This window comes from Palaemon carinicauda, chromosome 2, assembly GCF_036898095.1.
Source record: "Palaemon carinicauda isolate YSFRI2023 chromosome 2, ASM3689809v2, whole genome shotgun sequence".
NCBI lineage: Eukaryota > Metazoa > Arthropoda > Malacostraca > Decapoda > Palaemonidae > Palaemon > Palaemon carinicauda.
The window spans coordinates 44,695,709-44,721,707 of record NC_090726.1 but is presented as its reverse complement, the minus strand read 5'-3'; the positions used below and the strand labels follow the sequence as shown (position 1 = coordinate 44,721,707).

At 47.0% G+C, this 25,999-nt stretch overlaps 2 protein-coding genes across 3 annotated transcripts in view; one reads left to right on the top strand and one right to left on the bottom strand.

The window, feature by feature from the left end:
• The first annotated feature begins 468 nt into the window (after positions 1-468).
• On the top strand, positions 469-24,048 carry LOC137624490 (signal recognition particle 9 kDa protein-like). The gene is made up of 3 exons (XM_068355288.1): positions 469-666; positions 12,724-12,792; positions 23,874-24,048. The coding sequence occupies exons 1-3, from the start codon at positions 595-597 to the stop codon at positions 23,967-23,969; spliced, it is 237 nt and encodes a 78-aa protein (XP_068211389.1). The 5' UTR covers positions 469-594; the 3' UTR covers positions 23,970-24,048.
• Positions 24,035-25,999, bottom strand: part of LOC137624485 (lon protease homolog 2, peroxisomal-like) — a 51,422-nt gene continuing 49,457 nt past the window's right edge. Inside the window, exons 19-20 of one of the 2 annotated variants that reach the window (XR_011040736.1) lie at positions 24,553-25,885; positions 24,035-24,496 (exon numbers count right to left, since the gene is read on the bottom strand). Coding sequence is in view for 1 of the 2 variants with exons in the window: in XM_068355273.1 (XP_068211374.1) it covers positions 25,754-25,885 (132 nt within the window). In the remaining variant the exon portion in view is untranslated. Of the gene's footprint in view, positions 25,886-25,999 lie in introns of both variants that reach the window. The other variant, XM_068355273.1, reaches the window with a different exon arrangement.

Sequence of the window (25,999 nt, the reverse complement as noted above, 5' to 3'; positions counted from 1 at the left end):
AAGATGGATTGACGATCTAAGAAAGTTTCGCTGGTATAGACTGGCATAGAAAGTCTTTAAACAGACTAGAGTGGTAAGACATGTCTAAGTCCTTTGTCTTGCAGGGGACTGTTAATGGCGAATTATTATTATATATATATATATATATATATATATATAATGTCCATGTTCCATCTTCTTTATAATATTTTATAATAAAGTAGTATTGTAAATGAGAAATATTACTTAGTGTCCTAAGAGAATAAACGCCTGTTTATACACACACACACACACATATATATATATATATATATATATATATATATATATATATATATATATATATATATATATATATATATATATATATATAAATAATGTCCATGTTCCACTTTTTTTATAATATTTTATAATAAAGTACTATTGTAAATGAGAACCATTACTCAGTCTCGTAAGAAAATAAACGCCTGTTTTGGTCAGAGTCGGGGAGACGAACGCCCGCCAGTGAATCACTTGACAGCTGCAAGTGTGACAGACTATTTTCTGCTCGTGTCGATCAGCTGTTCAGTTTCTACTTGTCAAAATTCCGCAAACTTAACTCGTTTTCCATCCATCATGGTCTACGTGGAGCTTTTAGACGATTTTGAGAAGATGGCCGAGCGAATTTACTTGAATTCACCCATGAAAGTAAGTACATTTAGGTTCTAGGCTAGGCCACAATACAATTTTTAGCTATACTATATTATTGTACAATATTCTTAAGTCGATTTTACTCTCCTGTAGTACAATATTTTTAAATCCATTTATTGTGAATGTAGTTTGTTGGGACAAAGTAAACTATGAATACTGTAGTGTTAGAGGGGTTTGCAGGACCTCAGTAGGTAAGGATACAGCTCCTAGGTTAGGTCAGTTGGGAACTGGAGCCTTTGTATATCAGCGGCGGTTTCCTCCAGTGGCCATAAAATATGGGAACCAACTAATTTAAAATTTCCCCCTTAGGCTAACCTACAAGTTGTGTCCTTAGCTACTTACCCAAAGGGGGGTCTAACACCCCCCTGCGACCCCCCCCCCCCCGCTTACACTGCCCTGTAATACATTACAATAATACCCTGTATCTTTAGTCAGCCATCATCACATACACAGGTGGCCGCTATCATACATACACCTTCAGGGAACCTTAGGTTAATTGGTCTTTTTTCTATTTCCCTTCTTGGAATATCTGTGTTTTCACTGTCTTAACGAACTACAAAGGCTCCTCGATATTTATCAACATATGGAATGTATCCTTGCTAAAACCCTAGTTTGCACCCCATAATCCATACTTGCCAGTAAAGAATAATCAGGTACCTATTTTTGTGAAAATACTTGAAGCCTTTGTATAATAGAGCTAGTTCCTCCCACGTGCATAGAAAATGGGAATTTTCTTCACATTTTCCAGTCGTTCATAAGATGTTTTTCTGCAAAATCTTTACACAAGAACATCACCTAATTTTAATTTCCCCACCTAACCTAACTTACAAGCCGTGTCTTTACCTAATGGCCTGCTACCCTTCTTAGACTGTCATCATCATACGTACAGGTGGCTGCTATTATCCATACACCCCAAATACTCCATATGTTTTGCCTAGCCTATGAACAACTAGTTGTATTCAGTGAATCACTACCTATGCACCGTCACTGATAATCATCAAAACTTCAAAGGTAAATATATGATACAGGAGTACGATAATTTCTAGTCAAATACATGAACCATATAATTTTCCTACTCACTATCTTGTTTTATGCTTTTCTGACAATGATTATTGAAGGAAACTGTCGTTTGTGTTTTTGTACTCCTTTATATAAAGATGATTATGGGGGACCCCAGTGGGAAACTGGGAATTTTTGAGGTGAAGAAATGTTATAAACGAGTGGTTTTCAGCAATAATAAGGGTCAGAAATGCAAAATAAACGCAAGATAACCAGTTGGAAAAATATATGGTTCATGTAAGTGGCTGAAAATTAAAGTATCAAATCATCTATGATTCACCTCACGTCCATCTATTGATTTTTGCTCTGCTGTGGTTCGCTACACTCACAAAATTAATTTTACATCAATGTTCTTATGTTTTGACAATCGTTGTGTTGAGCTCCACCCAAAAGTCCTGTTAGTCATTATTTCGCCGATACATTTTTAAACTTGTAATGGTTTTTGGCTGCCTTAGCTCACTGCACTCTCAAAATTAACATTACATTACTGCTCTTATGTTCTAAACGGATAGCATTTTCATCATAATCAATTGCCAACATAGATTAAATTACACTAAATTCCAAATTAGATTTTACTTCCCTCTTGGCGACATCTTTACGTGATTGGGGTAAAGCTGAAACTGAAGGGGAGGCTGAAAAAAAAAAATGGCTGTTGTAGAACATGCGGGAACTCGTGTGTAGATATTTGGAAGCTCTTAATTGATTATAATGATTGTCATACACAAAACAGAACAGCCTACACAAGTGAATGCAAGCACTGCATGCACAATAACTCACCATCAGTCTCCCAGATATAAACAATAGAGTTAGAGTGAGAGATAGACCACATTTTAATTGATCGATGCATAAGTTATTATGCCCTAGTCCCATTAAACATATAGAGAAAAATGCCAAACTAGCCAGCACTCGTCCATTTCTTATAGCAAATTCCAGTTTTGCTAGTAATTAAAGTATCATATACTGTATTAACCTAACCTCAAACCCTTGTCCCTTCTTGGGGAGGTTTACAGCTCTAAATCCTTACTCTTAAAGGCTTTGCAGCATCCATAAGAACCATTCTTAGGGTACATACACATGACCGAGCTGTGTTTGATGGGCAAACATTATTACCAGAACATGATGGGGAGTGGCTGTGAGCACTGATGATGTCATGACATCTGGCTGTTAGTTTTTGCTTTTGTCGTACATAAATGTTATCTTCATTATTATAAATGGTTGTACCATTTTTAAAAAGTTTGGTTAAAAATATGATACTTTGATTACTTGTGAAACTGGAATTCGCTTTAAAAAATGGACATTTGCTGGCTAGTTTGGCATCTTAATTTATGTTTGTTCCGTAACTGAAATACAAACCACGCTATTTACATGGGGTAATTACTTCGGCGTAGCTGAATGACGAGCCATAAAAATTTTAACGAGGGTTTACTACCCCGCCGCTAGTTACCAGGGGGGGGGGGGGGGTAGGCAGGGGTAGCTAGCTTCCCCCCCCCCCCCCTCCTCACACACAGCGGTGAATGCTTCACTTTACTTTTGGCTCGGGCGGAGAACAAACCTGTCTGCTCTCTCCCTCGCTTTGACTGCCATATTTAATCTGTTTTTGCTTTTTCTTTTCCTGTGTGTTTGAAGTTGGCCTTTACTGACTATGCGTACATGCCCTGGACTTCCTGGCCACCCTTGTGGGACCTTTATGTCGGCAGTCGACACCGATCCCAACACATTGTGTCCTCACTGTAGGGGCCAACGGTGTGATAGCGGTAATGTATGTATCGAATGTAGGGAGTGGTCTACCTCCCAGTGGGAGAGGTTTGCCCGGCGTCGGAAGAAAAAGTCTAAAAGGGATCTTTCTCCTTGAGAGGCTTCTTTGAAGAGAGAAAATTCCAAGACTACTTCTTGCGCAGCCCTTTCCTCCTCCGAAGCTCCCCCTCGAGCGGTCTCTTCCGAGAGGCCGGCGAGTGGTAGCGTAGACCGTACTGCTGTTGACCGATCCCGGGGTGCGGGAGAGGTAGTTGCCTCCCATAGTGAGGCGGCTGGAGGAGGATATGAACATTGATTTACCTGTGAATAATCATGATTTGTTGCAGCTTTGGGCTTCCTTGGGGCTGCAGGGTTCGCCCTCCAGGGAAGCCCTGTTTGACATGATCAAACTTGGTGCAGCTGTCAAACAATCGCCAACTACAGCAGGGATAGATCCTTTGTCTGGTGTTGACGTTGTTGTGACGGAGGCATCTCGTGGGTCTAGTCAAACTCCCGTTCCTGTTGCTGAGGTAGCTGAAGGCTTAGGTTCCCTCTCCGAACACCTTTCGAGGGAGGATCTAAGTTCTACGGTCTCTCCTGCCGGTGATTCTCCCCCATGGGGGAGTTCACTCACAGAGACTCCTCTTCGGAGGCCCTATGATGGTCAGCCTGCTGACCCCACGGCCCCTCGTGGGCGTATAAGGCGGAAGGCTCGTCTTCCCCTTCGCCGTAGAGGCCTTCCCTCCCCTCACAAGGGAGTTAGGAGGCGCCTCTTCGGCTCGTCGTCACCACAGTCCTCTGCGGAGGAGACGACTCGCCGTTCGTCGATCCTGCCAGCTACCACCTTAGACCTCTCCGGGGATCGTTCGCGATCCCCTTCGGATGATGGTCGTCCTTCGGGACCCTGTGACCAGTCTCCCTCCAGACCTGCTGACCTGCCGTCACGTTTCGAGGATGCTGATGCGCGTTACGCGCCACCTGATCCTGCCACTGCGCAGGCACCGGGCCCTTCGGGGCTTAAGGGCATTGAGCGCAAATCTGCGCCTCTTGCCCTCAAGCTCCAGGCTCGACCTGCGTGCCCTCATGCTGCTGCTACTGCTGTTCCAGTCTTAGCACCACAGCGCTCACCTGCACGCGTGCGCGCCCCTGCTCCTGTTACGCGCCAGGGTTCCCCTGCGCGCCCACAGCCTTTTTTCCCACCCTAAGAAAAATATTTGGTTCATGTATCTGCCTACAAATTAAAGTATCATATATTTACCCAAAAGTGATAAAATGTGTTGATGTTTATTTTCATTTACTATAACTGAAGTCTGATTGATAGCCATCTCGCAGTTCCTGATCCAGCGCCCACCTGCGCCCCAGCGTTCCCCGGTTCCTGCCACGTCGCGCGCAGTTCAAGAGGCTCTTACGTTAGCGCACAGGCGCTCACAGGTACCTCTGGACTCGCAGCGCCCGTCTGGAGATAGGCACGAAGCGCGCCCATCGCGCAGTTCCAGTTAAATCGCACACGCGCTCGCCAACGCGCCAGCGCGCTTCTACATCACAGCGCGCAGTCCAGGAGGTGCCTAAGCTAGCGCACAGGCGCTCACAGGCACCTGGACTCTCCTTCCAGACAGCGCGATCCTGCACGCGTTCGTCGCGCGCGACGCTCCGGTTGCGCGCCAGGTTCCAGTCCCTCTCAAGGCGCCTCATGCAACCCTCCAGCGCACAACCGCGCGTCCTGCTCGCCCACCGCAGCAGTGCACACCAGCGCACCCACGATCCCCTGCGCGCCCAGCGCTCCCACAGGTTAATATGCCTGTTCTCCCGGATCAGCGCCCACCTACGCTCCAACGCGCGAACCCACCCTCGCGCTATCCTGAACCTGCACTCTCGCGCCCTTGCCCGGTTCTTCCGGATACACGCCCACGCGCATCTGCCCTCTCGCGCCCGTCAGTGCCGCATCAGGATGCTGCGCGCCACACGCCCTCACCATCTCCTACGCGCGCCCGCGCCCACGCGCCAGTGGCCTCGCCTACGCTCCCGCTCCACCAACCTCTCACGCCCGCGCCCATACGCGCGCGCGCGAGATTTCTATGACACGCGATCCTGGTCAGGGCCCATCGCGTGACCTCCAGCGCGAGCGTAGCCAGGCAGATAGGTCATCGTCTCGTTCCCCTTCCCGCAAGCGCATAACAGCACGCTTGCCGGAGGAGGGGCGGTTCCCGGACAGGTCTAAGGACTCTTTTGTTTCAGCTTCTCAGGCGAACCCTCATTTGTCAACTCCTCCAAGGGATCGAACGATCACCTTCCCTCCAGAGGGAGTGTCCGACAGTGCGAATGTCAGCCAGCAGCCCTGGTTCGGGACCCTGGTCAGAGCTCTTGTGCAGGCTATGAAGCCCGTCCTCTCTGACGTGGGTCACAAATCAGTGGCGGCTTCCTCCCCCCTGAAGAGGAAGAGAGGAGTCCCTCCCGTGGAAACACCTCCGAGGACTATTCTGTCTCCTCGCAGATCCTTGTGCAAGGCTCCTTACCCCCCCCAGACTTTCTCTCCCTCCCCTGCAGATGAGGATTACCCATCCTCAGGAGAGTCGGACCGTTCCCCCATCGCACCAATGGGGGAAACTCCGCCTCTCCCTGAGAAGTCTTCTCGTCCAGGAGTGGAAAAGAGCCTGCACCCATCGTTACTCAAGTCCTGTATCCCTCCCAGGAGGGAACCGAAGGACTCTAAGACGATCCCCAAGTCGTTAACAAGGATCAGACAGGAGCCAGCTAGACCTTCCGAGGATGTCCACGTGTCCCCCCAGGAAGAGCCACTGGGGACAGGAGACTTTGCTGCCAGTCCTTCAGGAGGAGAGCACCAAGAGTCAGAACACGCGTTCTGGCAAGTCCTGACCCTCATGAGGAACCTCAACGGGATTCCAGACCCAGAGATACCTCCTCGTGAGGGTAAGGACACGGTCTTGGACCCTGTAGGGCCAGTGCAGCTCTGCCCTAGTCTCAGGGGATGAAGAGTGCCAGGGACAAGGTCGAGGGCCAGCTCTCTGAGCTTGCCTCCTCCAGTAGATCCAGCGCCGGTAACAAGCTCCTCCCTTCTCCTCGAGTCCATCACAGGAGGTACTTTGAGATCCTTGAGGAGTCTTGTTTGGGTCTTCCTATTCACCACTCCGTGGAAGAACTCACCGGGGGAGTCCCGTTAGAGAGACTCTCCAACCGGCACGTGTCCTACTCAGCTACTGAGATCCTAAGCCAGGAGAAGGTTGCTAAGTGTGCCATGCAGGCAACTTCGTGGCTTGACATCTGGCTGGGGTCTCTGGGCATCCTGGTGCAGTCTGAGGACCTCTCCAAAGAAAGCACTAGGAAGGCACTGGAGACTTTCTTGGTCTCAGGCACGCAGACCATCGAGTTTCTGGCCCACCAAGTCTCGAGCTTGTGGGCCAATACGATTTTCAAACGACAGGACGCAGTGGCTGAGAGATTCCACCAGAAGGTTCCCAGTTCGGATGTTAGCAGGCTCAGACACTCTTCCATGCTCGGTAAGAGTTTGTTTGAGCCTAAGGACGTGGAGCTTACCGCTGAGAGGTGGAGGAAGTCCAACCAGGATTCCCTCATCCATAGGGCCCTGACATCGAGGCCCTACAAACCTCCAGCGGCCCAACAGCCTCGTCCAGCTAAGGACACAAAGAAGACGACAGCAGCAAAGCCGAAGGTGTCTAAGCCCTTTCCTGCCAAGAGCAGAAGGAGCAAGAAGTCCTCCAGGGGAGGCACGAACACTAGAGGAAACGGCCGAGGCCGTAAACGCTAGGGTTGACAGTCCCCCTGCATGTCCACCAGTGGGGGATGCCTACAAAGTTGCGCGGCAAGGTGGCAGCAACTCGGGGCAGATACCTGGACGATTTCCGTAATCGCTCAGGGTTATCGCGTCCTGTTCACAGCTTCTCTACCTCCCTTGACTGCGAATCCAGTGTCGTTGAGCTCTCTTGCCATGGGATCGGCAAGAGGGCAAGCCCTTTAGGCAGAAGTCCAGACCATGTTGAAGAAGGACGCTCTCCAGGAGGTTGTAGACGGGTCCCCAGGCTTCTACAGTCGACTCTTTCTTGTAAGAAAGGCGTCTGGAGGCTGGAGACCAGTCATCGACCTCTCAACCCTGAACGGGTTTGTCAAACAGACTCCGTTCAGTGTGGAGACGGCAGACACGGTCAGGCTTGCAGTGAGACCACAAGACTTCATGTGTACACTGGACCTGAAGGACGCGTACTTCCAGATCCCAGTCCATCCGTCTTCAAGGAAGTACCTAAGATTTTGCCTAGACAACAAGATCTACCAGTTCAAGGTGCTGTGTTTCGGTCTCTCCACAGCTCCTCGAGTGTTCACCAGAGTCTTCACCATCATCTCTTCATGGGCTCACAGGATCAGCATCCGTCTCCTTCGTTATCTGGATGACTGGCTGATCCTAGCAGACTCGGAGGCGTCCCTACTTCGCCACCGAGACAAGCTCCTCGAAGTTTGCCAGGATCTAGGGATCATGGTAAATCTCGAGAAGTCCTCTCTGCAGCCCTCTCAGAAACTGGTATATCTAGGCATGGTCATAGACACCAATCTCCACAAAGCCTTCCCATCAGACGACAGGATAGCAAGGCTGAGGAAGGTCGCGAGGCCTTTCCTCAATCGAGAAGAACTCCCAGCCCAAACGTGGCTGCGTCTCCTCGGCCACCTCTCCTCCCTGGCCCGTATCGTTCCCAACGGTCGCCTCAGAATGAGATCTCTCCAGTGGCGACTCAAGTCCCGGTGGAATCAAGGTCACTATTCCCCGGACACTTTGGACCCCGTGGGTCCTGCGGAACGGACGTACCTTCAGTGGTGGGTGGCGGACGAGAACCTACGAAAGGGAGTGGATCTTCTCGTCCTTCCCCCGGATTTGATGTTGTTCTCGGACGCATCAAAGTAAGGGTGGGGGCCCACGTTCTGAACCACAGGACCTCAGGCCTGTGGTCAGAATCAGAAAAGTACCTTCACATAAACCTGCTAGAAATGAAGGCCGTGTTCCTGGCACATCAAAAGTTCCACCAAGTCCTGGCGGGCCACTCTGTGGTGGTGATGAGTGACACCACCACAGTGGTGGCTTATATCAACAAGCAGGGAGGTACCTTTTCAGAACAGCTATCCCATCTTGCAGTAGAGATTCTGAGATGGTCCGAAGTCCACTCGATCACAGTAGTGGCTCGCTTCATTCCAGGCAAAAGGAATGTGCTCGCCGACAGTCTGAGCAGAGCGATGCAGATAGTGAGTACCGAGTGGTCTTTGGATCCTCAAGTAGCCAACAAAGTCCTGACTTTGTGGGGTTCCCCGACAGTGGATCTGTTCGCTACAGCGCTGAACCTCAAGCTCCCGCTGTACTGCTCCCCGGTCCCGGACCCCAAGGCTCTCTGGCAGGATGCCTTCCAACAACGGTGGGACAACGTCGATGTGTACGCCTTTCCCCCGTTCTGTCTGATGAGGAGGTTGCTCAACAAGACCAGTATATTGGTCAATCTTTCAATGGCATCACGCAGAATGGTTCCCTGGACCTTCTGCAACTCCTCATGGAGGTTCCGAGAGAACTCCCTCCACGTCACGAGCTACTCAAACAACCACATGCCAACATCTTCCACAAAGCCGTAGCTTCGCTTCGACTTCACGCCTGGAGACTATCCAGCATCTCCTCATGGAGATAGGATTTTCGCAACAAATTGCGAACAGGATGTCTGGTCACCTGCGCAAGTCATCCGCAGGGGTCTACCAGGCGAAGTGGCAAGTCTTCTGTGGTTGGTGTTGTGGAAGGGGTATCTCTCCCCTCGATGCCACTATTCCAGCAATAGCAGAGTTCCTCGTGTATTTGTGGGAGGAAATGCGCCTTTCAGTCTCGGCAGTGAAAGGCTATCGCTCAGCCCTAAGTCTTGCCTTCAGGCTTAAAGGAATAGACATTTCTTCCTCGCTGGAACTTTCCCTTCTCATACGGAGTTATGAACTTACCTGCCCTCAGTCGGAAGTGAGACCTCCCCCATGGAACGTGGTTTGAGTTCTCAGGTCTCTGAAGAGACCTCCCTACGAACCATTACGCCAGGCTTCAGATCGCCCCCTTACCTGGAAGACGGTTTTCCTGCTAGCATTGGCCTCAGCCAAGCGAGTCAGTGAACTACATGGTCTCCCGTACGACATCGCCCATTCTAGGGGATGGGGGGAGGTAACGTTCAGCTTCGTCCCTGAGTTTGTTGCCAAGACTCAAAATCCGGGAGTGCCGGACCCTAGGTTCGACTCTTTCCAGGTTTTGAGTCTCCATTCTGTAACAGATGACCCAGACCATCTCCTACTGTGCCCAGTGAGGAGTCTGAGGTTGTATCCTAAAAGAACAGCTGCAGTTCGTCCCCGGGTGCAAGCCCTGTTCGTGAGCATGATGTCAGGGTCATAGCTACGTCCCTGGCCTTCAAGAAAATTTATTCAGTGACGCAGGTCCTTCAACCTGGGGTGTGGAAGTGTCAGACCACCTTCACGGCCCACTACCTGCAAGACGTGACACACGGGAGGCTCGATACGTTCTCTATCGGCCCTGTGGTGGCTGCACAACAGCTGGTCTAACAGCAGACTCCTTAATGGACAAGTAGCAGAAGGTTGAGGGCATTGTTACCCGGTTTTAGTCTGCGTGAATGAAAAGATCTGTCTGGCCCTTATTCTTTTCTTCATCCTCTCCTCCCTGGGAGAAAGCAGCATCCTGGGTTCTCTGCACAGCTGACCTCGAACCACTGCAGGTAAACCATGCTCCCTTGTGTTCCTAGTTTTAAGTGTAATACTGTCATGTCCCCATACCCTGACAAGGTGGTATTGGGAGAGTCCTAGCCTAGATTTCCATCTGAAGAACTCCAGGTCAACTTCCTAGGACGAGTCACTTCTCACCTTCACACACAGCTTATGTAGGCCGCAGCAGTTTCACAGCATGCTAGCGAGGAGCAGGGACTCCTTATTTCTTGAGTACTTACACACTCGAATATGGAGTGCCAGGGCAAGCCAAAGCCAGTATGGCAGGGACTTACCTCCCTACCTAAGGGTTGAGTCACCCCATGTAAATAGCGTGGTTTGTATTTCAGTTACGGAACAAATGACAAATTTGTAGATAATTTGTATTTTTCCTAACTATACAAACCTTAGCTATTTACACATATTTGCCCGCCAGCCCTGTCCCCCGGGATAAGTCCTACCTCTAAGCAAAGTGAAGCATTCTCCGGTGTGTGTGTGTGGGGGGGGGGAGCTAGCTCCCCCCTCCCCCCGCTAACTAGCGGCGGGGTAGTAAACCCTCGTTAAAATCCCTATGGCTCATCATTCAGCTACGCCGAAGTAATTACCCTATGTAAATAGCTAAGGTTTGTATAGTTAGGAAAAATACAAATTATCTACAAATTTGTCATTTTTAATGGGTGCTGGGGCATAATAAGTTACGTATTGGTTAATTAAAATGTGAAGTCTACTTCTGACTTTTAAGTCAGTATTTCATGTCTGGGAAACTGTAGTGGGCTATTCCCTTGCCAACTGGTGTTTTTTATTTAATCATTACCCTGCCTTTTTAACCAAGTAAGAGCTTCCAAATAATAGGCACATACTGTATTTATGCACAAGTTCCCTGATATTGTTGTACAATAGCCATTTTTTTTTCCCACCCTAAGAAAAATATTTGGTTCATGTATCTGCCTACAAATTAAAGTATCATATATTTACCCAAAAGTGATAAAATGTGTTGATGTTTATTTTCATTTACTATAACTGAAGTCTGATTGATAGCCATCTCGCAGTTCTTGTATTGTAGGTTCCACTTGAAGTTCTTCCAAAGTATAGCAATTATAAAGGTTCTTTACTGATTTCTTTATTTGTTCCTACACTAATACACACTTTTGTCCTATATGAACATTGATTCAAGTGTAGGAGGAACTTGGCAATTCAATACTTATGACTTGACAAGTTTACTTTTAGTAAAATTAAAAAATATTTATGCATTTTGCTCTCCCCTACCAATAATGACTAACATAGCACAGTTACTGGCAGAACTCAATACTGATGAAAGAAGAAAAATATGAGCAGTAGAAAAGCTCCACTGCAAAATTAACGATACGGAGGCAGCGATCATCTTTATTGAAACTTGCTTAAAAGAGGTTCTACTCCTAGTCTTTGGCGCCTGTCTGGTACGGCTCCCGGTTGTTATCTCTTGATAGCTAGAGTTGTAGAGGCTTCCATCCGGTCCCTTTATAGTTGGCCCACTTCTGATACAGTTCATATAGATGATCTGTCTTCTGACTTTTGCAAACTCCAACTTAGGGATGTGGGTGTGGTTGTGCCTTCGGGTTTCCAGCTTCCAAGGAATATTCCTATGGGAGTTCTTTCTTCCAGCCCTTCGTCTGTTATTGGTCCTTCGCGTTCCAGCTAACAAGGGATTCTCAGGCGTGGCTCCCCCACTTTCTTCCGTTCCTGCAGATTTGGCTGTGGCTGAACTAATAGAGCTCAGCCCCCAAGGAAAGATCCAAAGAGATCTGTTCTTTCTGGTTCTAAGGTTTTTTGGCTGTTGCTGGGCCTTTGGGTTCCCATCTTCCATGGAAGGGTCCTAGAGGAGTTTTCCCTTCTGTTTTATTATTATTTTTATTTTTATTATTATTACTAGCTAAGCTACAACCCTAGTTGGAAAATCAGGATGCCATGAGCCCAGGGGCTTCAACAGGGAAAAAATAACCCAGTGAGGAAAGGAAATAAGGAAATAAATAAACTATTTGAGAAGTAATGAACAATGAAAATAAAATATTTTAAAAACAATAAGAACATTAAAACAGAATTTCCAAGTGTTGAAGGCTCGGTAGTAAAGGGGGAGGGAGCAGTAGGTTCTACTGCCATGGAAATAAATGAAGACTTAGTGGGTAACCCTTGGCTACCCTGTGATGGGTGCTCATTCTGGCCAGAGTCTGTTTAGGCATAAATATACGGAATTGCCACTTGATGACGCCGAGTTCTAAAACCTGGCACCATTTCCAGACTCAAGATGGAGATTCAACGATCCATCCCTTAATGCATGCTCTCAGCTAACCCGTAAGGTCATCGTCAATTATAAAATATATATTTGAGTACCCGGTACAATATTCAAAATGTGGTTACAGTTATAGTGGTTTATCTATTAATTGAGCTAACTTACAAGGTTAATATATTTTAAAGCTTAAGATGTAAATTTTTTTGAAGTGTAATTTAACTAATCATTTTTTTTTTTTTTTTCAGACAAGATGTACGATGAAATATGACCACAGCAACACTTGCTTGAAAGTGAAAGTTACTGATGACAGATCTGTGAGTATCTTATTAATTCTCAAGGTTTTTTTTATGGAGATTATAGATTTTGAAATACAATCTTATCAGTGGTTGGAATTTTTTGCTTACGAGGGGAATGAGGTGAACCAATCAAACTTATTACTTTTAAATGTTAGCAAGTGCATTTTAGCTTTCAGTTCAGTGCAGTATGGCTAAAATCTTTCCTCTACTTTACTTTGCATGGGCTGGGATTACCATTAACCATCTCTTGGTTTAGTAGGTGTAGAAACTCAGGCTGTCGCATCTAATGCAAAGCCCGAGATTCATGGATTGGTTTACCAGCCTGTTGAAAAATGGTGACTTCCTCCCTCTTAAAGAGGAGTCTCCGATAGTAAAGAACAATGGTTTGTATTTGTATAGAAACAAATGTCAAATTTTAAAAATAATTTGTACTTTTCCTAACTATACAAACCTTTGTTCTTTACTCAAACCTTCCTGCCATCACCACCCCCAAATAAATCACAGATGTATTTCAATTGATGTTAGAATGCAGCCAGAAGGGTAACTACCTTTCTGGTTATTTATACCTAGTTAAGAGTTTAACTTCGTATTTCCAGTAATTTTATTCATAAAGAATTCAGGTTTGTATAGTTAGGAAAAATATAATTTTCTTATTTCGTCATTTTGTTTGTGTTAATTCATTGAGCTTTCAAACAGACTTAAAGTACTGTAAATCTAATCTAACCAAGTTTATAGTTAAGTAGTGGATTCAAATACTATTTACTACGTATCATATTCAACTGATGTCTTGTTTGTAATACAGTCATTATTTTCTTTTTTTATGTTGTATTTACAACAGCAATAATGCCATGTTCACAGGTGGCTCTTATGTGGACTTGAATAATAGATAAACACTTGCTTATTAATATGCAAGACAAAACAATGCTGTAAATTAAAAGTACCTTTGATACATCATGCTTACCTTAGAATTTTTTTATTTCCCTACATGGATACAAACGCTCATTTATTTTTCAGCATAGCTAGAACTCCGCTCTTAAGATTTATAATAATGTCAGTAGTTACTGGTAGATGGAGGGGAAACTCCCTTCATGCCAGCACACTTAGTAACCACTGGATAGTGCGGATGTATTTCTCACACCCATAGCTGGCTATTTTAATTTCTTCTAATTTATTCATGAGAGATTTGAAGGGGTTTTTTAGTTTCTCAATAACTGTAGTTGACAGTTTCTGTGTACCTGCAGATAATAGCACTCTTGCTTTACTCTATATTCCCTTGCAAGGGTGGAATGGTGATGTCATAATGTACATCATAAACGGGGCATCAAACATTATTACACTGGCAATAGGAGAAAGTTATTCCTTTTCCTCTGCCACACCTTCATGTCTTAGCACCTACAGTGTATCCAAGCTTAAATCTGTCTTATAGTACAATGCTGGTTGGAAAAAAAAAATGACTTTTTCAACTTTTTGGAGGTAGTCATTTTAGGCTGATCAAAGGGAGTTACAGTTTTGTGACTGCTACCATTTCTCTCCCAGTGGGAGTCGTACCCAGTCCTTCACCGAGAACGAAGGAAAAGATGTTGAGCCTTTGCGCCCACTAGTGCTATAGTATGTATTAGCATGCTACTAGGTGCTTGCTCCTCTTCACAATCTCATGCTCCTAACGGAGTACCACCTTACCTGATTGCGATCATGAGCGCCTTACTGGCTCTAGATCGCTCGCTCCTATGGGTGTTTCATCTCATTTTGTCAATATTGCTTGCTCCTAAGGGAGTGCCATCTTACCTGCGTTCCTACAGGAGCGTCGTCTCACCTACTCTCGATCGCTCACTATCTCACCTGCTTTCCCCCTTACCTGTTTGCGATCATTCACACTGTTCGGAGTATATTTACACAATATTCTAAAGATCCTGGCCTTCTCCTATGAGAGCGTTCTTTCCTACAGGAACGTTGGATCGCGGTATTACATACCTACTTGTCGACACACATACTTCAAAGTATTTGTTCTTGCCAGCAGTTTCTTATGCTGCTATTACTGCATATTCTGTATGATGATTGTGATCCCAATTGAGAACACAACACACTTGTCAGATGTGAAGATTGTACGCGCCCATTTCCTTGAGGGATTGTGGTCATAAGTGATTGCCAGATTACTCTCAAGCACATCTCTGTAAATATCGTACTTGCTTACGTCTCGGCACTAATACGCATCCACCTTCTAGTTCTAATAGATTCTCTGTTAGCACTGAACCACACTCGTTGATTTGCATGCACACGTGCTTACCTGACTTGTAAGAGAATACAGTACAGTACTAGCAATCAGGTGAGCACCATCCACCAGTTAAGTGAGTGCTCATGTTCAGCTGTTAGTGCTCAGGTACAACCACCTGTTAGCGAGCAAAGCCATTCAACTGTTAGCGATCACACAGTCTCCTAGAACATTACAGGCCTTTAATTAAGTTTTGTATAAGATACTGTACTGCTATTCCAGTGGGCAAGCGCTTACCTCTTGGCTCCCATCTTCATCTATTTTATAAGCCCAATTGTACACGCCCTTCGGTAGGAACTTTCTCGACAAAACTTGAAAATTCTAGGCATTTGCACATACATACTGATGAGGATACGCACTTTTTGGTTAAGGAACCCTTATCAGGGGTTGATATACCTGTTAGGAGTCTATTTTAGACTGCCCAAGTGCACGATCTCCTGCAGAATCTCTCTCAGAAGTTAGATCGTGCCCTAATAGCTCGCACATTCACCTCTTAGTGCTCAGGCTTCAGACAAAGTTTATTCTCCTATGATCAAGTGCATCTCTGGACACACCCATTCTAGAGTGCATTGTCCTAAATATGGATGGTATGAACAACTGTACCAGATGTAAGATAGAGCAACAGAGACTATATTGCTAGCAGTGTTTGCAAGCTCTTTACTTAAGGGTCTCTCTCAATGGACGTGGCATATACAGACTCCCCAGATATGGCATGCACTGTATATCGCAGGCGCCTCCTATAACACGCTCTCCTCAAGAAAATGTGCTCTCCAGTTCAAGCCCACCAGAGGTTCCAAAGGGACTCACCACATAGGTTTTCCCTCTCGTAGGAATGATTCTCCAGATCAGGTAGCTGCTTCCAGAACAGTTGGCAAGTGCATTGTGGTACACGTGTTATACCTTAGAAGTACAATCATCTCTCAGAACACGCTCACCTAGGTGTGAGCAAAGATCTGACTACACAGGTAGGGTAATCTTCTTCGATACAACCCTATGCAGCAACGTGCAACTACCCTTCGGGTAGACCACAGCCTGCAGGCTTTTAAGTATACTCATTGTTAAGAGCGTTTTACGAGCTGAGCCTAGTGTCCTCACAGGCAAAGTATTATCTTGTCTACGAAAGCGGTTGCGACACGAGTCTCAAAGGAGAGGTAGAATGTCTGGCCATTCTCCCCTTATTCTCTTCCCTGTTGAGTGAAGCAGTCGCTCTGTTATATGCTGAATCAAACATTAGATGCAAGCAATCCTTATGAGAGTAACTTTTCTTTACAGACATGTTCTGTAATGAAGTTTCTCCCCTATCCTCCCAGACAAGTTGGAGGATGGATGGAAACGTATGCAACCCTTTTACCATGACTGCCCTAATGTAACACCTGCAGTATCGCCATGCTCAGGTTATTAGGTTGACATAAGTTGTCCCTTTCACTCCTACACGGGCCAAAGAATCTTTGACATTCCTAGGAAATTAAACCAGCCAGTTTGTTATAGGGTCTTTCTCCCTCTTTAAGGATAAGTCTCCTAATAAAGGATGAGGGTTTGTATCCTTGTAGAAACAAATCTCAAATTTTTAAAGGACTGAAATTTGTATTTTTCATTACGATAGAAACCTAAGTCCTTCAAGTTACACTTCTCGCCTCAACCACCCCGTAAGTCCTAGGTTTAAGGTAAAATTGGTCACTCAGTGTGCAGGCAGGGGAATGTATGCCTCCCCTCTACCCCCCCTAACTCCTGAGGAACATCTTCAGTATGCCTCATTCTTGGATTTGACTCTGAAAACCATTTTGATTATCCCTTACCTCCAAGCACGCTAACAAGTTCTGTGCTCTGTTAGGTAGTCTCTACTCTACTTTGTGGTGGTCTTCAATTAGACTTTTCACTCACTTCATTCTGAATTCTTGCTTTGAGGGTGGCCTCTTCTATCGAGTGTATGTAGTATAAGTAGCCAAAAATTGCTTTAGTGACCCTGTTGCCTCCCTGCAAATACAGACTACACTTTCCTTTACTTAATCATCAGTGCCCCTCAAACAGAAGAGACTTCTGATCCCAAATTTATTCCTGCACAATTCTCTTGGTTTCATCCTAAAATTATATTAATTCTGGAAGCACTCTTTGCTATAAGCGAGGCTGTAATGAGCCAATTATAAATATTACTTCTAGTTAAGCTGCAAACCTAGTTGGAAAATCAGTTAAAGGATTTTAGGGTCATTTCGGGGAAGGTAATAGGGGAAAAAGGGGGGGTAAGGAAGGAACCTGTGTCTCTTGGACTTACTGCCTGTGGTCTTCCCGGGGCTACACCTTTAAATCTTTTGGAGCGCAGAAATGACGGGACCTCCTCGAACAATCCTTTAAGTAGTGAGCTGTGAAGGTTGACTGACTAGACCATGTACCTGCCCTCAGGATTTGGCTCACTGCCATGTTCTTCTCAAAGACCAACAAAGTACTTAGCCCTCTAATTTCGTGGGGTCTAGGCTTCCCCAGAAGAGGAACCCCTGCACTACTGTAGGCTCTCATGATCACTTGCCGCAGCCAGAAGGAGATCGTATTTTTGGAGACTGGCTTCTTTACCAGTCCCAAGGAGACGAACAGACTCTTGGTTCCGGGACGAAGTTTGGCCGTCCTCTCGAGGTACTTACGTACCGCCCTGACTGGACACAGAAGCAAGTCCCTCGGGTTGTCCGAACGAGGGATAGCTGGCACAGAGAATCCTTCAAACCTGGGGTCCCAAACCCCGCTGGATTCTGAGTCTTGACTACGAAGGAGGGTAAGATTCTGAAGGTAGCCTCCCGCCATCCCTTCGAGTGTGAGACCTCGTAAGACAGCCCATGAATCTCACCTACTCGTTTTGCTGATGCCAGAGGTAACAGAAAGATTGTCTTGAGGGTGAGCTCCTTGTCTAAGATGTCCTTGAGGGGCTCGAAGGGAGGTTCCGAAATCATCTTCAGTACCCTAGCCACATCCCACTGGGGCACTGTAGCGGCCTGGGGGGGGGAGGGGGGGGGGGGCACAACTGCTTGAAGCTCTTGATGAGCATCGAGATATGTCTGGAGGCTCCTAAGTCGATGCCCTTCAGAAGGAAGACTTGCTCCAGGGCTGCCCGGACTCCTTTGATGGTTGGGATGAAAGTACCCACTCCGTCCCTAAGGTAGACCAGGAAGTCTGCTACCTCGGGAATGGAGGGCCATAACGGCCTGATGTTCTTCGAGGAGCACCATTTAGTGAAGGTAGCCCACTTTGCCTGGTATACCACGACTGACGAACGTCTCAGATACCCTGACATCCTCGATGCCGTCCTTGATGAATACCCTTCCTTCCTCAGGAGATGCTCGATAACCTCCACGCGTGAAGGCGGAGGGACCGAGGATTTTCGTGGAACCTTTGGAAGTAAGGCTGCCGGAGAAGATCTGGTCTGGTCTGTCCGGAAGAGGCCAAGGTGGAAAGCAAGCCAGTTTCTTTAGATCCACGAACCACTCTCTCTCCGGCCACCAGGGCGCTACCAAAGTCATCCACAGGTTGTCCGCCTGTCTTACTCTGTTAAGGACCTGTCTGAGCATCCCAAAGGGAGGGAAGATGTAAACATCGAGGTTGTCCCAAGGGTGTTGGAAGGCGTCCTCGAAGGCTGCTGCTGGATCTGGTACAGGAGAACAAGACACGGGGAGCTGTACGTTCAGTCTCGTGGCGAAGAGGTCTATCACCAGCGAGCCCCACTTCAGAATGAGGGACTTGGCCACTTCTGGGTGCAGGGACCACTCGGACCCTACCATTTGACCCATCCTTCTGAGGCCGTCGGCCAGGACGTTTCTCTTCCCCCGGAATGAACCTGGCTGAGATTTTGATTTGCTCTACTTCGGCCCATTCTAGGAACTCCATCGTGAGACTTCACAGTTCCTTCGACTTTAGTCCTTGCTTTTTCACATAGGCACATCAGCGCCACAGTGTTTCCCCGGAGCAGTTGGACGAACTCTAGGCACGCCCTTTGTACTGCCATCATCTCTAGCACGTTTATGTGGAGGCCCATCTCCTCGCCTTCCCATTTTCCTTTTGCTGTCTTGTCGAGGAGATGTGCACCCCAACCCTCCTTGGACGCGTCCGTGAACAGAAACATCTCCGGAGGGTCGGCTTAGAAGGGCATTCCCTTAGAGGGTGTTCGATCTGACGTACCACCACTCCAGGACTTCCTTTGTCTCCGGGGACACCGGGACTATCTTGTGCGGGGAGTCCTCCTGGCTCCAGAGCTCCTTCAGGTTCCACTGCACTTCCCTGGGGGACTAACTAATCCAACGACACGACTCTGCCAGTCCTTGGCTCTCCTGGGCTGGCCCGACAGGAAGGGCCGGAGGATCTGTTCCAGGTTGTCCAGTCTCTCCGCGGAAGGGAAGGCTCTCGCGAATCGAGAGTCTAGGACCATTCCGAGGTAGGTCATCCTGGTGGAGGGTATCAGCTGGGACTTTAGCAGGTTGATGATGATACCCAAGACGTTGCAGGAGCTTCGCGCCTTGCTCCCCCAGTACTTCCTCTGAGGCTGAAAGCAACAACCAGTCGTCTAGGTACCGAATCAGGTGGATGTCCTGTTCGTGTGCCCAGGCTGAAACTGTTGCAAAGATCCTCGAGAAGACCTGAGGAGTTGTCGACAGTCCGAAGCAGAGGGTCTTGAACTGCAACGTTTGAGTACCCCATTTCACCCTTAGGTACTTCCTGCTGGAGGGATGGACAGGGACCTGGAAGTAGGCATCCTTGAGGTCTATGGACATCATGAAGTCCTCCTCCCGCAAGGCCGCTAGGACCGACTTCGGGGTGTCCATCTTGAAGTCGGTCTTGCACATGAACTTGTTGAGGGCTGAGAGGTCTGTGACCGGTCTCCAACCCCCCCGTTGCTGTAGAACCCTGGACCTGGGTTCTTGACTGGCTCCACTGCACCCTTCGCCAGCATTGCTGAGACTTCTTCCTGCAACGCTGCTACTCTCAAGGGGTCCTTGGGTGCTAACCACTCCGCCTGTTGATCTGGGATCAGAGGTGGGGGTTCCGCTAGGAAGGGCAGCCTGTACTCCTCCTTTAGTACAGCTACGGTCCACGGATCTGCTCTGTGGTCCCGCCATGCTTGTCAAGATCGTTTGAGGCATCCCCCCACCTGAGGCGTCGGCAGGAGTAGGGGGCCTCTCCTCCTACCTCCTTCGAGAGGCGCGGCCTGAACGCCCTCTCCTGAAGCCCGAATAGGAAGGCCTGAAAGCTGACTGCGAAGTCAGAGCTCCTCTACGGGTGGGCTGCGAAGGCTGGGGCCAGGCCATTTTCGAGGAGTCCCCTCTGGGTTGGCTAGGTGTAGTGCGGGGAGGGAGAGAGACGTCGGAAGATGGTCTTCTATGGACAGGCCTTCTTGTTGGAGGTGGTCTGGTTCTCCCGCATCCTTGAGCTTCCTGACCTTCTCTACCGTCTCCTCCACCGCCTGCAGAGGGAACACTGACTCACCCCACAGGGGTAAGTTCCTAAGGGCCCTCACTTCCCTGTCCGGAAGCCTCCTGACTAATTTGCTGAGAACTGTGTCCCTCTTGCGAAGAACCCAATTTGCCGCCTGTGAGAGGGACTGGTAGGACTGGAATTTGAGGTCCTTACCACCTGAGCTAATCAGCTCCTTCAGTAATGTTTGGTTCTCTGGAACCGAGAGGTCGTGCGAGGCCTGAAAACCCACCAGGGTGCAGGCCCACCAATCTAGCCACGGCGAGACGTAGACCAGGTCCATGGCCAAATCCTCCATCATGGAGGTTTCCGACGGGGAGAAGCAAACTGGGGCGGTGGTAGCTCTCTCTTCTGCGGCCCCCTGACCTAGGATGGCGACTGTAGGTTCTACAGTACAGGGACCAGCACGGTGCCCTTCAAGGAGGTAGAACCTCTTCTGGGTCTTGAGGAGCTTGGAGGCGCTCTAACTCTTGGGGGCGTCCGCATGGCTGGCCACTATCCTGTCAATATGAGCCAAGCCCAGTCTAACGTCTCTCGCCAGGGGAAGCGCCAGTGAGGGCCTCTGCTGCAAGGGGGTATCAACCAACCTGCTGAGGCCCGAGAGCCAGTCTTTGTCTGGGGCGGGCTTCGGCTTGTCCAGCCTGTGGTGCCGTCTAATGAGAGCTATCACCTTCCTGTATGCTGAGCCCTCCACACCGTCTCCTAGGACCTCCGTCAAATGTTCCTCTGCCTGAAAAGGGGCACCCCCGACGGAAGGTGCCGCTCGAGGAGGAGGCATCTTCTTGTCGCGGCATACCTTCGGCGGTTCTGGATGGAGGACGGGCATCGCCGCTGGGACGGAGGCCTCCGTCCTGGGCTTGTCTCTCCCCACGGAGGACCAGGCTACTATGGGCTTCCTCGCAGCAGCTGGATGTTTCTCGCGTTCCTGCCAGCTCATCGAAGATTGGGAGGCTGGGACACGGCTGCCAGGCCGAAGAGGTGACTCTCTCCACTGGGCAGATGGAGCCAGAACCTTCGCGGACTTATGCCTGTCTCCTGAAGTGGGGAAGTACTTCGCTGGGGGAGAACGAGCCCTTGGGAGCCAGCCAGAGGTACCCCGAACTGCTGAAGTTCCCAGGAGTTGGCTGCGCGGGATGGCGACACGCACCCATTCCTCTCTAGGGGATCGGCTCTTTCTGTACTTCCTCCTGGGGGATCTAGCGTGCCTCCTGGCGTGACGAGATCTTGAGCGGGAACGGGAAGGGGACCGCCTTCTGCGGGACCTGTCTCGTCTTCTCCTTTGGTCCCTCGGGGCTCCTTCCTCCGAGGAGTAAGAGGAGCCCGACAACCTGTAGGACCTCACCGAAGGTTCCGAGTCGTCCCGCGTCGCTGGTGGTTCCACGTGACGATCCGTAGGTGACGAGGGCTCCATGAAGACAGGCGGGAGCGTTGCTGAAGGCGCTGGGGGAGAACGAGGCAACTTCTTGCTGGGGAACCAGGCCTCGAACTCTTCCTCCAGCCTCATGGACAATCTGTAGGGCGTCCTTGGCGGCGGTTACACGAGGAAATCCGACGGAGGCGAGTCCTTCTCGGCGTTTCCCCGGCTGTAGACGTACCTGAAATACAGGCCCATGAAGCGAGGGAAAAGGCTGCAGCAGCCTTCCCCCACATAGGATCGTCGGAAGAGACGGGCCCTACTGGCACTAGGACTCCGTCCTCCGAACACATACCCACTAGCAGGTATCTCAGACTCCTAGGGAAGAGCAATAGGCCTCTTCCCCGCAACTGACTTACCTCGTCCCCTACTCTGGGTAGGGGAAGGCGACTGAGCAGACCTATCCGACGAAGCACCGGGAGAAGTAAGTGGCGAGGAGATGCTCGGGTTCCTATTTGACCTCTTGGACGCCTTCTTTTTCTTGGTGCCGTATCGCACCCACTGCACCTCGTTCCAGGACTCGCACTCCGGACACGTGACCGTAGGGGAACACACGCTGCCCCTACACGTCGAACACAAAGAGTGCGGGTTGACTTCAGGCTTCGACAGAAAAGCGCCGCACGATTTACCGGCCATAGACCCAGGACAACGACGGGGATGCTCCATCACACACTAATAAGGTACCGTGAGACACAAGAACACTGAGGGAAAGGGTAGGAAAGAGCAAGGAAAGAGCACAATGGGACCACGTGAGACAAAGGGTCGCACTGGATAAGGAGAGCACGTCGAGGTGTTAACGCGACGCCACCAGAAAACTTACTGGAGATCGAGACCTAAGGTTGGTTAAATTTCGGTAACGACCTACTTCTCCCACACGTGTGACAATTGTTTGATGTCTCAAAGAGATGTTGTGCGAATGGTACTTCTGGGCTTGAGAGTTCGCTTCTTCCGTCTCTTTGGGACAGCAGGCATTCTGTTTGAAGGCTCATCAACAAGAGTGGAAGAAAACATAAACAGGTTAGGCAGGAGGAGAAGGTGCTTGCATACGCTTCGTTTACTGCTATCCATTCCTGACGACAACAGAGAGAGTTCAATTCTGGATGTGACAAAACTAAAAAAATAAGGCGGGTGAAAAAACAAGGTTTCTCCACTGCAGCATACGAGGATTCGTCAAGAGTTACCACGGTACTTCGTTCTTCTACATCTGGTATAGCCAGCATCTAACACATGTAGTAGTTTCTCCGCTAACAGGGTGCCATTGATCCTCGAGGAACAATTTCCATAGGTACAGGTCCTAGCGATAGGCGTATTTTGAGAGAGGTGAATGGGAGTATTGCCTCACATTACGAATTTCTCTGGAGGATCCAGTCTCTGACCAATATGAAGGTGTCACAGCAGGCTTCAAACTATAAGAAGAGAAGGAGGTGCTAATAAGATTCTTCAACATCAGCTTAGGCTGCCAAGTAAGACGTCTAAGAATTGGTCTTTACATTTCTTTGCGAGCTCCACCCATTAAATAGGTTAGGTGGCCACGATATCTCTTCTTCACAAGGGAATAACTGCAAACAGTCAATCTCCAGCTTGCTCATGTACTGGTCCTAATTCTGACTGGGTTTACAAGAGCACAGCCACATGACTGCGTATGGAATTCCCATCCAAATTTGCAAACATAACTACTCTGAAAAGAGAAAGAATTAATTCTTTAGGAAACAAGGTTAAATAGGTCAGTTACAGGCAGTAAAAGAGTACGCTTGTACTGACCTGCCGAAGTAGAAGCGAGTGTTGAATTTACATGGCGAGTGGGATGTGGCTCCTTTATTTTCACTGGTCAAACTCCTATTAAACAACAATGGTTTGTATTTATATTGTAACAAGAAGCCGAATAGTAGTAAAATATAAATTTGCTTTACTATAAGTACTTAACTCTGTCAGGGTATGAATAACTAACTATTTCTTCTCTTTCACAAGTGTGTCCAGTACAAAACTGATAGTCAACAAGAACTTCGAAAACTTGAGAAACTTATTAGTAACATGATGAAGCACATGGCATCAGGAGAAAGATAACTGAAGGATTTTTTTTTATATATCAAGACTATTAGCTACATTTTTGTATGAAATTAAAATTAAAATGCCATAAAATATATATATATTGTCTTTTGATTATAAACCTAAAACATATGTAGCACCATCCACAAAAATACAGATAACAAAACTTACTTGAACATGTAAATCTAGAAAAACAGATACAGTTAGTAACTCAAAATTTTAGGCTTAAATGTTGCCAACTTGACTTTCACATAGTCTTTAAAATAATTTTTAATGGATACTGGCAGTTTTCACAACAAGAAATTTGGGAAAGAATTCACTGAAGCAGTTATTAGATTATTAAAAGGGCTTGACAATTAATACTATCAGTAACTATGCTAACTTAAATATTTAAGTGTTCCTCCAAAAAGGTCCCTTTAAACCATCTTTATTACAGATTACTGTTTCCTAACAACCCCCCCCCCCAAACACTGCTATTTGTTACCTAAACTCCATTTTCCAGTATGTTGCCGTCAATCGTCAATCACTGCTATTGGTTGCCTAACCTACAAATACTGCTATCTGTTACCTAACCCCCATTCACTGCTATTGGTTGACTAACCTACAAACACTGCTATCTGTTACCTAACCCCCATTCACTGCTATTGGTTGCCCAATCCTCAAACACTGCTATTGGTTGCCTAACCCTGAATCTGGCATCTGTTGGCTAACCCGCAATCACTGGAATGTGTTGCCTAACCATCAATCACTTGTTTTGTCACCTAAGCCCCAATAACTGGCTGTTACCTAACAGTCAATCACTGGTATGCAGTGAAGGTTTTTATGTTAATCAGGTTGATATGTCCATCTTCATAGTTTATATATGACAGAACTATTCTACCATTGATGCCAATCTTAAGAAGTTTTATATTCATTATTTGTTGCTTCACATAGTTTATTTATTTGCTTTCCTCTGGGTTAATTTTTCCCTATTCCCTTTCCTTTCTCCTTTTTTCTAACCAGGGTTGTAGCTTAGCTAGTAATAATAATAATCTGTTACCTAACCGCTATAACTGGTATCTTGAGGAACTCTCAATCCTTGGTATCTATTACCTAATGTCAATCAAAGCAAACTTATCTAGCCCCAATCAAGTATCTATTACAACTCTACTTACTGATAAGCATTACCAAACTACAATACAATTATTAGTATTAATCACTTAATTCAATGGTGTATGTTGCTTATCCACACCCTCAAGATAGCTGGAATCTGTTCACTAGTCTACACCCAAAGATCACTAGTAACTAACCCAACCCCTCCCAAAGATATCACTGATATATGTTACTCAACATCTTACCCCATAATAAACAGTATTTGTTACCCAATACCTTTACCGCAAACAACGGTATCTATTGCCATCCGGCCCCCTCCCAATATATGTTATCTAACCCTATCCCCAAATATTAAGGGTTAACTGTACATTTATATATATATTACACATGAAAGACACTTTCAAACTTTACAAACACTTAAAAAGTCTACCCTAAGAGATAATTTTATCTTATCACAATACAATCATTTCTCTTAACTCTATAAGAATAACCATAGCTATATAAACAATATCTAAAATATGCAATAAGGTCTTACTATTATCACCTGTTCCAACCATATAAAATAAATCTTTCCAACTATAGAAACTAAAAAATTAATACTTTTTTCCTAAACAAAATGATTGAACTAATTTATCAAAATACACTATACAAGTATTAGAATGTGTGATATAAAAAATGTGGCTACAGTACAATACTACTCAAATTATTTTTTATAATTTACTTGAAGGGGAAACTGACTTTCCATTATCATTATCAGTCTCGAACATATCTTCAAACCCATCATCAAACGCTGCTTGAAGCACTTCTTCTACTGTGTTCACAAGGACCACTTCTATTTCATTCTGTTTTGAATTAATGATTAATATTAGTTAAAAATCATTTGAGAATATGTAACCAACTAAAATTACTAAGGCTACTCCAGGTAGGAAAAAAGTTTCAAGAATACTGTATATTCT

Excerpts from the sequence above, each read along its gene's own strand:
- LOC137624490 (XM_068355288.1), top strand. The coding sequence starts at position 595 with ATGGTCTACGTGGAGCTTTTAGACGATTTTGAGAAGATGGCCGAGCGA. Across the intron at positions 667-12,723 it reads ACTTGAATTCACCCATGAAA|ACAAGATGTACGATGAAATA; the intron begins GTAAGTACATTT and ends TTTTTTTTTCAG. Across the intron at positions 12,793-23,873 it reads AAGTTACTGATGACAGATCT|TGTGTCCAGTACAAAACTGA; the intron begins GTGAGTATCTTA and ends CTCTTTCACAAG.